Source organism: Anabrus simplex, chromosome 8, assembly GCF_040414725.1.
Source record: "Anabrus simplex isolate iqAnaSimp1 chromosome 8, ASM4041472v1, whole genome shotgun sequence".
In the NCBI taxonomy this organism is placed as follows: Eukaryota; Metazoa; Arthropoda; class Insecta; order Orthoptera; family Tettigoniidae; genus Anabrus; species Anabrus simplex.
In genome coordinates, this window is record NC_090272.1 from 127,250,481 (window position 1) to 127,262,421 (window position 11,941).

An 11,941-nucleotide genomic window follows, 5' to 3' on the forward strand; every position below is an offset into this window, starting at 1 on the left:
ATAAAAGTTCATCCACCTATTATTGTCATTATTAAATGCATTGAACAATTATAACCACGATGGTCACTCAGTCCACATTCAAACTTTTCAAACCACAAATCATGAGATCAGGGGAATAAATAAGAATATTGTCTATAAATGGAAACAAATATTGATATTTTATATCAGAAAAAAGTGAATCAACAAAGCGTTGCATAATTTGCAAACCTAAATTTAGGCCAAAAGGATCTTTTTGAAACTGATAAAGACCATTAGGAGTAATAAAGGCAGTGTAACAAGCACTAATTTACTGTATACTGTACACATCCTTCCACTGCTCCCTAAAATTTTTATGGCGGCCAATTATGTTTGCGATCATGTTAGCTGACTTTTTTGCTAAATGCAATTTCCTAGTAATCAACTTGAATCTCTCGTTATTCCTGAAATATTTCCTAACTTTATTTCTTTCTAATCTGCACCTCCTTCTTAATCTCTTTATTTCCCTATTATAACACAGGGTGTCTCAAAACTTTTGGGTCAAATTGAAACAGGTGATAGTAGGTCCAGAACCAATCATATAAGATAGGGAACCAATGGTTGGAAATGCATATTTACTGTGTTACTAGCTGATGTACCCATGCTTCGCCACGGGATTCTCAGAAAGACCGTCTTGGTGGTTTTCCTAACTGAATTCAACATAGGTCAATACAAAAACGTCAGTAGGAATGTAGCGATTGAAAGCAATGTTATCATACAAAATACTTGATCAAATAAAAAACCGCACACTTTCTCACTTTCAGCGAACAGTATGCCCTACTACGCTGCCGATCTAACAGTCCAAAGTTCCAGAGCTGGAATAACCAGGTCGCAGACTGCCGTGAACACTCCTCTGTCATTATTCCGTTAAACATGTACACTACTCATTCCAATCAGTGCCTCAAAGTAGGGATTGAATAGCTCGAATGCTATGATGAACCAGTGTGTTACGTACCAGTATTATCAGAAAATGTATGAAACAGAGGAATGGCATGCTAAAGAAGAAAGTTATCTAACTCCCCAGCTACTTCCCGCCGATATGCAGGCAGGCTGTTACACTCGGTACGACCTGGCGAGTTGGCTGTGTGGTTAGGGGCGCGCAGCTGTGAGCTTGCTTCCGGGAGATAGTGGGTTCGAACCCCACTGCCGGCATCCCTGAAGATGGTATTCCGTCACACCAGTCACACCAGGCTGTACCTTAATTTTTTTTTTTTTTTTTCTAGTTGCTTTACGTCGCACCGACTCAGATAGGTCTTATGGCGACGGTGGGACAGGGAAGGGCTAGGAGTGGGAAGGAAGCGGCCGTGGCCTTAATTAAGGTACATCCCCAGCATTTGCCTGGTGTGAAAATGGGAAACCACGGAAAACCATTTTCAGGGCTACCGACAGTGGGGTTTGAACCTACTATCTCCCGAATACTGGATACTGGCCGCACTTAAGCGACTGCAGCTATCGAGCTCGGTGTGTACCTTAATTAAAGCCAAGGCTGCTTCCTTCACACCCCTATTCCTTTCCTATCCCATCGTCGCCATAAGACCTACCTGTGTCGGTGCGACGTAAAGCAAATTAAAAAACCTCGGTATGCTGCAGTAATCCTATCTATCAGGGATGAGTGGAAAAAGACGACAAAAAGCACATCACAACAAACAATGGCCAATGTAATGTTATTGTTGATAAAGTTTATGAGCTTTCTATATCGCAGGCCTTCACATTAGTTTTCTTTCGACTCTGTGATATTAGGGCGTCTTACAAAATTATTTATATCATAGACTGTAGTTCCTTATTCTCACACTTTACATAATGATTTTCACTAAATTCTGTTTACCCATTTTCTCGTGACTCAGCGCTGATATGGACTTAGTACCAAAAATCCAAATTAATGAATATCTCTGCAATTATATGTGGTACGGTAACAATGTATAAGACATAAGTGATCGGAAATTTAATAACTTCTTACATAACTACTAATAACTTACGACATAACTAAAGTTATGCTAGTTATATGGTATTTATCGATACGACCATTGATAACATAAATAACTTTTTTGAGAATTAAATTTCAGGCCTTCCCCTAAACTACCATTTCACTCAGTGTGAATAAAATTATTGATGATCTAGATTATAGCGACTTATTCCCCAACTATGCATACCAATTTTCGTGAAGATACTACCACTAATATAATAAATATTTGAGAATTAAACTTTAGGCCTTCCCCTAAACTACATTTTTCTCAGTGTAAATACAATTATGAATAGCCTATATTGTAGCGACTTATTTCTCGTCTTTGTCTACCGATTTCCATTATGACACGACCACTAATAACATAAATATTTGAGAATTAAATTTCAGGCCTTCCCCTAAACTACTATTTCACTCAGCGTGAATAAAATAATGTATAGCCTAGATTGTAGTGGCTCATCACCCAACTTAACATACCGATTTTCATTCAATTCTCTTTAGCCGTTTTCTCGTGATGCATATACATACATACATACAGACAGACAGACAGAAATTACAGAAAAGTAGAAAATGCATTTTCTTGTTACTGGGGACATGATCAATACAGAAATACCATTCTTTACAAATTCTGAGCAATGTACAGACAAAACTTTTATTTTATATATATAGATGGATATATACAGCGTACACTGCATAACAACAATGCAGCTCATAGTAACTGTTCAAAGTGACGACCGCCAGTCTCAATGCATGTGTTGCAATGGCGCAAGCAGTTCTGCCGCTTTCTTGCAAAGATCTCGGTTGTCTGTTGTACACTGGAACAAGCAGCGAGCGGGTGATAAACACAGCATACATCCCTGACCACCAAACACTTATACTGTACACAATTTAGCTCATAGCACGTGTGCCATGTGACAAATCGTATGCATCGCACTGGCGCATTAACCTGTACTGCACGCATTCCACTATCCCTGGTGTCAGTCTTCCATTGCATCAGGCAGTTTCTGATGTGTCCAGGGTGAGATGTGTTACTGTGTACAATGCAAATGCATGACATGTAGTAAAAAATGGAATGCTACTCGTTACGTGAGTAGGCAGACGTGCATTTAATGTACGTTGCGGCAGGATGTAGTGCCCGTAAAGCGGCACAAATGTACAGAGAAAGCTTTCCCAATGGGCGTCATCCTAATTGGAAGAAGTTTATATCCAGGGATACCAACTTATGCCACAAAGAGCCAGCCAAGGTTCCTAGCAAAGACATGTCCGAACACCAGACTTTGAGGAGATGGTGTTGAATCGTATGGCTGAACACCCAGCAATAAGCACCCATCAACTTACCTGTGAAATGCACATTTTGAAGAATACATTGTAGAGAGTACTGGCTGAACAGGTATTACACCCCTATAATAAAGAACGTGTGCAGGCACTGGGAACAACGGATAATGAGCACCGTGTTCACTTCTGTCGAAGGATTATCCACCGCAGTGCTGTAGATCCGAACTTTGTACAGTTTTTATTGTTCACGGCTGAAGCCTCATTCACCCATGATGGTGTTTTCAACAACTGCAACAGCCATTTCTGAAGTGAGGACAATCCCCATGCCACCCACATCGGTGGCCATCAACAACAATTCTGTCAACGTATAGGCAGGCATTGTCCAAGATCACCTTATAGGACCTTATTTGCTGCCTCCCTGTTTGACTGGTTCACATTACCTGGTGTTCCTGTGAGATGTGCTGCCTCTGTTCCTGGACACTCTACCCCTTGTTGTCCACGAAAGGATGTGGTTTCAACATGACAGTACACCAGCCCACTTTGACGTTAATGTCCGCAAGCACCTGAACAACACATACCTTCACTGTTGAATTGGAAGGGAAGGTCCTGTCCCGTGGCCAGCGCAATCGCCGGATCTCACACCTCTGGACTTTTCCTCTCGGGTTACGTCAAGTCGTTTGTGTATGAAAACCCCATAGAAATGGATAAATACCTCCTTGCTAGAGTCCAAGCTGCCTGTCTTCTGGTACAACAGACACCAGAGATCTTTGACAGAGTGTAGCGGAACTTCATACACCGTTGCCATGTATGCATTGAGACTGGCGGTTGTCACTTTGAACAATTACTAAGAGCTACGTTGTTGTTATGTGGTGCATGCTGTGTATGTCCATAACATAATAAATACGTATTTCCGGCCATTAGTTCCCTATCTCAACATAACTGGTTCTGGACCCATTATTGCCTGTTTCAATTTGACCTGAAAGGTTTGAGACACCCTGTATAATGGTTTCTTACCATTCCTTACCACTTTTAAAAGGTGCACACATGTTTTCACACTCCTCAACAATTGCTTTAAACCCATCCCATATGCTGTTAACATTTTGATTATCCATGGATTATAATTGTTTTTTTAAACTTTTGCTATGTAGCCTATCTCTTATAAACCATATTGTATTGCCTAATAAGTATTACTTTTACAGCATTCAATCACATTTATTTTTAACTGTGACAAAGACAGCTTCATGATCACTAATACCATCTATCACTTCAGTTTCTCTATAGAGATCATCTAGTCTTATCAGTACGATCTATACATATAAAATAACACTTTTCTCTGTACACTGTTCAGAATATAAAAAGAATGGTATTTCTGCATTGGTCATGTCTACAGTAACAAGGAAATGCACTTTTTAATTTTCTATAATTTCCGTCACGAGAAAACGGCAGAAAGAATTGAATGAAAATTGGTATGTAAAGTCGGGGAATAAGTCGCTACAATCTAGGCCATAAAAAATTGTATTCACGCTGAGTGAAATGGTAGTTTAGGGGAAGGCCTAAAATATAATTCTCAAATATTTATGTTATTAGTGGTTCTATCGATAAACACTTCATAAATAAAGTTATATAATATTAACTTTCCGATCATTTATGTCTTATACATTTTTACCATACCGGCTGTGACGAGAGATATCTATTCATAAATTTTGATTTTTGTTGCCAAGTCCATATCAGTGCCAAATCATGAGACAATGGGTAAACAGAATTTAATAAAATCGGTTATGTTCCGAGCTGTCAGTGGAGAGATGGCGTAGTGACATTAGTAGACAAATAAGTTTCAGTGGAGCTTTTAAAAGCAGGAAAGATCATAATATGACGATAAAGTTGCAATTCAAAAGGATGAAAAGGGTCAAATATTTATAGGATGAAGAGTAAGGGACTGGAATAATTTATTGTGTGAAATGTTTGATAAATTTCCAAGTTCTTTGAAAATATTTAAGAAAAGGCTAGGTAAACGACAGAGAATCTGCCACCTGGGCAACAGCCCTAAATGCAGATCATTGATTGATTGACTGACTGATTAATTGATTGATTGACTGTTCAATAGTTGGTAATGAAATCTATATATTATCTGCGCACTTTTTAGCGATAGATTTACACCCTAGTGTAGATTCGTATTGGCAACCTTTGAAACACAAACTAAGAATCGCTTATCATCGCTGTGCGACATCTGGCGTACACTTTAAGTCCTCGTACTGTTATTGTCTACACAGCAAAGCCAAACTATAGAATTCATGCTAGGAACACGTTTCGCATCGGGAAATGTTATATAGTATTATACATTGTGTGTGTGACACAGTTGTTGGCGTAAGATAATAAAGGTTTAGAAAATTCATATCAATCGATCATATTATCTATTCAATTCAGATTTTATTTCCATTCAGTTGGCAGTATTACCGGAACCGGCAGTACTCCCTTCTTACTCCTCAACCGAGTACAAAAATCATCATCATCATCATCATCTGTTTACCCTCCAGGTTCGGCTTTTCCCTCGGACTCAGCGAGGGATCCCACCTCTACCGCCTCAAGGGCAGTGTCCTGGAGCTTCAGACTCTTGGTCGGGGGATACAACTGGGGAGTATGACCAGTACTTCGCCCAGCCGGCCTCACCTGCTATGGTGAACAGGGGCCTTGTAGGGGGATGGGAAGATTGGAAGGGATAGGCAAGGATGAGGGAAGGAAGCGGCCGTGGCCTTAAGTTAGGTACCATCCCGGCATTCGCCTGGAGGTGAAGTGGGAAACCAAGGAAAACCACTTCGAGGATGGCTGAGGTGGGAATCGAACCCACCTCTACTCAGTTGACCTCCCGAGGCTGAGTGGACCCCGTTCCAGCCCTCGTACCACTTTTCAAATTTCGTGGCAGAGCCGGGAATCGAACCCGGACCTCCGGGGGTGGCAGCTAATCACGCTACACCACAGAGGCGGCGGTACAAAAATCTATCACTAAAAAGTGCGCGTACAATAGTTGAATTCTGGGAGTGATGGAAAATTTAACAAAGTTCAACCAGTGGCAGTGGCTCTTCACTCAGGACATATGGAAAATGTTGCACAATTTGATATTTTACCATGACAATAAATGTTTATCTTGGCAGTTTGGTGGGTCCCTTGAATAGGCAGTAATCACATCTCTCTCTCCAACATGTTATACGAGATAAGATTTATAGGATAAAATGTGTAGGGCCTACTTTATGCTGATGGGCATTTGTACATACCCATAGGCCTACTTCAACAAGTCAACATGAGAGAGTACCTCACTGGTCATCTCCCAATTTATATCTTGAAAATAGGTATTATAAATTCCTTTTGCTATCCTCAAGAACTTGTTTCATGTAGTCTGTCTGACCCAATACGCTCTACATGTAACCTTGCAGTTTTTCTCCTGAAATATACCTCAAACTGACAAAGAAAGCATCCTGAGTTCAGTTTGTGTATACAAAAATCCAATTTAAGCATTCAGATATGCAAAGACGATTAGAAAAAAAAGAGAGAGAGAGATTTAAGTCAATGCTGCTGCACAATTACCTTATTACTGTATTTGAACCCACTTCTTTTCTCAGTTGAATTGCTCAAGGTTGAAAGCATCGCATTCCAGTCCTTCAAAATCAATCTAATTCACCAGTATTAAATCAATAGAAAAGGGCTTTATTTAGACATTATAAGAGTTAGATTATTTCATTAACTTAATGATGACAAGAATAAGGGTTTCAATGAGAGAAAATATCACCCCGCAAGATCTGTAACATTCAAGTACGAATTCTCAATTATACGTTGTATAATACCCAGTCTTAGTGGGTCGGTAAATCTGTTCAATGCACGAAATTATCTGACAGTCATTACTACATTATGATGGAGAAACTGATTGATTGATTGATTTTTGTTGTTTAAAGGGGCCTAATCGAGATCATCGGCCCCTAATGGTACGAAATGAGACAAAATGAAATGACAGCTTAAAAGTCCAAAATCCTCCACTGACCAGAATTCAAAGCATGAGGACAAAGAATGAAAGGATGAACGGATATGAATTTAAAATGATCAGTGGATCCGACCTACAGTGCTTTACATGCACAGAAGCTGGCAAAAAACAATAGTATTACTGACCAAGGGACTGTTTCTATAGCACGATGCTGAATCAATTATGCTTACAGTCGAAACGGGTCCAAAATCCAGGTCATCAGCCCCTCATAATGGTATTTATCGCTAGGAAAGTAGAACCATGCTATGTGTAATTTTGCGGTACTAATCAAAGTAGCGGAGACTCACAGTATTCCACACATTATGGTACTATTCACAGGTAGTGTAATGCACACATGTAACACAGACCTAGGGTGTTTCGCACATTGTGGCGCTATTTGCAGGCAACGCAAACCTATGGTGTTCCTCACATAAGTGGCCTAACCACAGGTACTCGTACTATCCCGCGGAATTCCTCACATAGTGGGAACTGAGCATAGGTAAGGCAGAACCATGGTGTCGCTAATCCCATGGTGTTGTTCATATAGGGGTACGAATCACAGGTACTGTAGGACCCACATCCTGATTCACACACTGTCGCTACTAATCACAAACCTATTGTATACCTAACATAGTGGTACTACGTGCAAGTAAATGCAACCCATTGTGTTCCCTGCATGATGGTACTAGGCTGATTATAAGTAGTTTCATGGTTCTAATTGGATCATCCCTTGGTTGCCCCTTTTAGTCACCTCTTACGACAGGCAGGGGATATTGTGGGTGAATTCCTCTGCCTCCCCCCACCCACAGGGGGTGTGTGTTTGGTCCGCGGGAGGTATTTTATTTCCCTCAAGTCCGCCGGCAAGCCGGTTAGGACCCCCCTATCCACCACCTGGGACGTGCCAGCGTAGCAGGTTCGTGGGATGGAGAAACTAAAACAGAATTTTCAAAACTAGCTTAGATATGAATGTCAGGCACAACAGAAAGTGAACACAAAACAAACAGAAAAAAGAGAACAGGGGAATAACATTAAACATAACCATAAAATTCAAATCCTACCTGTTCATCAGCAAAAATTTCAGTTACATCAGATGGTTGATGACCTCCAGGGCCATAATGATAATGTGAGCCGAAGTCTTTTGAATTTGACCTCCAATTGCCAGTACCAGCATCACCATTAGCCCTCATATGGGGAGAATTTCCAAGTCCAAAACGTCCCCAATCAACATCTTGGGAATTTCTTTGACTTGTTTCATGTGTTTCTGAGTCCATGTTTATGAATTTTCAAGGAATGATCTCACAATCTTACGTCATATTCTTCTGAAAATAGGAGAAGAACATCATTAAACTTTCCTTATCACACATTTTAGATCATACAAACTACAACAGAGTAACTTAGCCCTCAAGTGATTTAAAGACACTCCTGAAATAACTAGTACTGCACTCCAAAACCTTCGAATTCGAACGTGTTGTGAACAAATGTGACAATAGCAGCCCTTGCAATTCAGAACACGAAGCATAGATTGAATTTTATCAGAGGGGATTACATCTTCAACTTGACAGCTCTCTAAGATGAGTCACTCCTCAAAAACATGTTCACTTAAACCTTGACATTAAAAACGACGGCTTACAGCAACCAAGGGAAGATCGAGTATTATTCCGTAAGTCACGAATTCACTTATCCATTGTTTTTACGGAGTTTCTTAAAACTGAAAACTACCACTCACTATAACATACCTTCTATCAAATCCAATCACTTATCTACCGACTGTGAGGACTCTGATCATAATCTGATCACGATCACAAAGCAACTAGTGGGTGTTAGTAGGCTTCCCATCCCACAAACATGAAATTGTACTAAACGTCTTTGAACAATTCGAATGATAGACATTATTTTTTAATATTTTGATGACTTATAAATACCAAAACATAATTTATAATTAAATCATGATTTGAAATTGGATTGTTACCTTGAACAAATCTAACTTCTGGTGATAATCCTATATAATCCCATATCGTTTTGTTGGCATAACTGGAATCCCGTTGATTGAGACATAACGCCCACTACCATTCACGATCCACATGTCAAACACATATGGTAGAGCTGGGAACGGTAGGAGCGGAGCGGAGCAGTTGTTTTCGCTCGTCCTCCGGAGACCTCCGGTAGTCCTCCGATTGAATTCACGGGCGGAAAATTCAAATGTTTTAATGTGGGCAATGTTGTAACGGTGATCTTAGGAGGAATTACAATTTAAATTGCATTACTAATTCCACAGATGCATGTGTTCCCCCACGTTTGTCATTCAAATGCTGTAGTCGTTTCAAGATAGCCGCATTATTTGTTACGCTATGAACAACAGATTTTGATCTGCTGACATTCAGTTCGCAGTAGGTGCAGGTGGATAGAATACTGTAGATTGAATATTGGCACATATAATACCATTGCAAATGCATTTACAATATTATTAATAGTAAAACAGTTTAAGCAATAAGTATATTCCAGTGCATGTAAACATGTATTATATACGATGCTCTTACATTGTGTTATACGTGTAACTCATTTATGACGGAAGAGTACGTCCGGCTCCATGACTAAATGGTTATCGTGCTGGCCTTTGGTCCCAAGGGTCCCAGGTTCGATTCCCGGCAGGATCGGGAATTTTAATTTTAATTGGTTAATTTCGCTGGTACTGGAGCTGGCTGTATGTGTCGTCTTCATACTCATTTCATCCTCATCATGACGCTAGGTCGCCCAAGGGTGTCAAATCAAAAGACCTGCATCTGGTGAGCCGAACTTGTCCTCGGACACTCCCGGCACTAAAAGCCATACGCCATTTCATTTTTTAATGAAGAGTACGAACTGATTGGTATTGGTTATATGCTGTACCGGGCTGAGTGGTTCAGACGGTAGAGCTCTGGCGTTCTGAGCTCAAGTCTGCGGTTTCAATTCCGACTTTGCTCGGCGGTACTTGAAGATGCTGACATACGAGAGTCGCATGTCGGCAGGTGTACCGGCACATGAAAGAACTCCTGTGGGACAAAATACCGGCACCTTAACGTCGCAGAAAACCACAGAAGTGGATATGGGAGTACAATAATAATAATAATAATAATAATCTTTCTATCAATTTACCCTCCAGGGTTGGGTGTTCCCTCGTTCGCAGAGAGGATTCCACCTATACCGCCTCAAGGACAGTGTCCTGGAGCGTGAGACTTTCGGTCGGGGATACTTTTCTGTTTTGTTTTACGTCGCACCGACACAGATAGGTCTTATGGCGACGATGGGATAGGGAAGGTCTGGGAATGGGAAGGAAGCGCCCGTGGCCTTAACTAAGGTACATCCCCAGCATATGCCTGGTGTGAAAATGGGAAAGCACGGAAAACCAACTTCAGGGCTGCCGACAGTGGGATTCGAACCCACTATCTCCCGGTTGAAATTGGGTTCGGACCCCACTGTCGGCAGCCCTGAAGATGGTTTTACGTCGTTTTCCATTTTCACGTCTAGAAATTGCCCTCCTTAATCGTTCCTATCACATCGTCGCCATAATACGGCATGACGTAAAGCAAATTGTTACAAAAGTAATCGACAAATGAAACACGAACGATAAATGAGAATGTATGTATTTCATATATTCGCCTTCGTCATACGTATAAAGCAGTATTTACCATGTCGCTACCACATCCGTTGCGCACCACGGATGGAACGGCAAGGAAGCACGCATTCAATACTGTTCCTCCATCCTCCGCTCGCCGACCGAACCAGCGATTGGTTTCCAAGCAACAGTTTACTACCAAAGAATACCGGAGGGAGCGCTGCACTCGCACTACCGATTGCAATCACAGGAGCAACTGCTCCGTTCCCAGCTCTGAGCAGCGCCCTAAGTGAAACACCACACCAATTCATTGTCTCACGAATGTTAAAACTGCTGTGTTGAACAAGAACCAGCACTCATTCTCTTGGCACATGTGAATAATATGCCATATCAGAATGGAGTGAAACATTTAGCATCGAAATTGGCTTGGCTGAACTTGGTATATTCACTGCCCGAGATCATTACAGTGTATTGAAACAGGAACAAAGAAGTTGTTCACGCCGAGATTCAAACTTAGCTGTTATGGTAGACACGAATTTTGCAGCCTACAGTTTACCTACTGCACTACGTGGGAGCATGCCATATGCTGATAATTTTGTAGTGTTGTATACAAGTGCATGTCATGATGAAGAGAGAGAAGGAAGAAGGTAGAGTGAGAGCAACCAACACCCTGGGGCATATGAATAAAAGTGAGTACTGGTAATTACTCTTTGCTCAGAGTTTCAGAGCAGTTACACACACTGGTATGAATAAAACCCAGTAGTAGGTGCTTACTTTGAGAGGAAATTCTCCTCCTTGAATAATTGCTCACTTCCTCTTCAGTCGAAGAGCATTTTCTCAATACTGGTATGAATAAAATATACATTTTTCTTTTTTTGTCCACACATGTTCAAGGGGTTGAAATCTGGACCTCAAGGGACCCAATTGAATAGTTCAATGGAGTCCTGTGCAGAAGAAAACCAGCCATAAACACCATTACCCATTTACCTGATGGGGTAAATACTTATCAATTTTGGAGTTATCTCAGTAGGTCACTCAAGATGGAGGAGTATACAGCAAAACTGTGAAATGGCGGAGTATATGTTTGCGG

The 11,941-nt window shown here is 40.9% G+C and overlaps 1 protein-coding gene across 6 annotated transcripts in view; it reads right to left on the reverse strand.

Moving 5' to 3' along the window:
- Window positions 1–9,360, reverse strand: part of LOC136878882 (solute carrier family 12 member 8) — a 108,804-nt gene extending 99,444 nt beyond the window's left edge. For 2 of the 6 annotated variants that reach the window (XM_068228843.1, XM_068228839.1), the window contains exons 1-2: window positions 8,996–9,094; window positions 8,318–8,578 (exon numbers count right to left, since the gene is read on the reverse strand). In XM_068228843.1, the coding sequence (XP_068084944.1) occupies window positions 8,318–8,530 (213 nt within the window). In that variant the 5' untranslated portion in view covers window positions 8,531–8,578; window positions 8,996–9,094. Of the gene's footprint in view, window positions 1–8,317; window positions 8,579–8,710; window positions 8,786–8,805; window positions 8,929–8,995; window positions 9,095–9,228 lie in introns of those variants that run through there. The other 4 variants (XM_068228842.1, XM_068228841.1, XM_067152446.2 and 1 more) reach the window with 4 other exon arrangements.
- Between the last annotated feature and the right edge of the window lie 2,581 nt (window positions 9,361–11,941).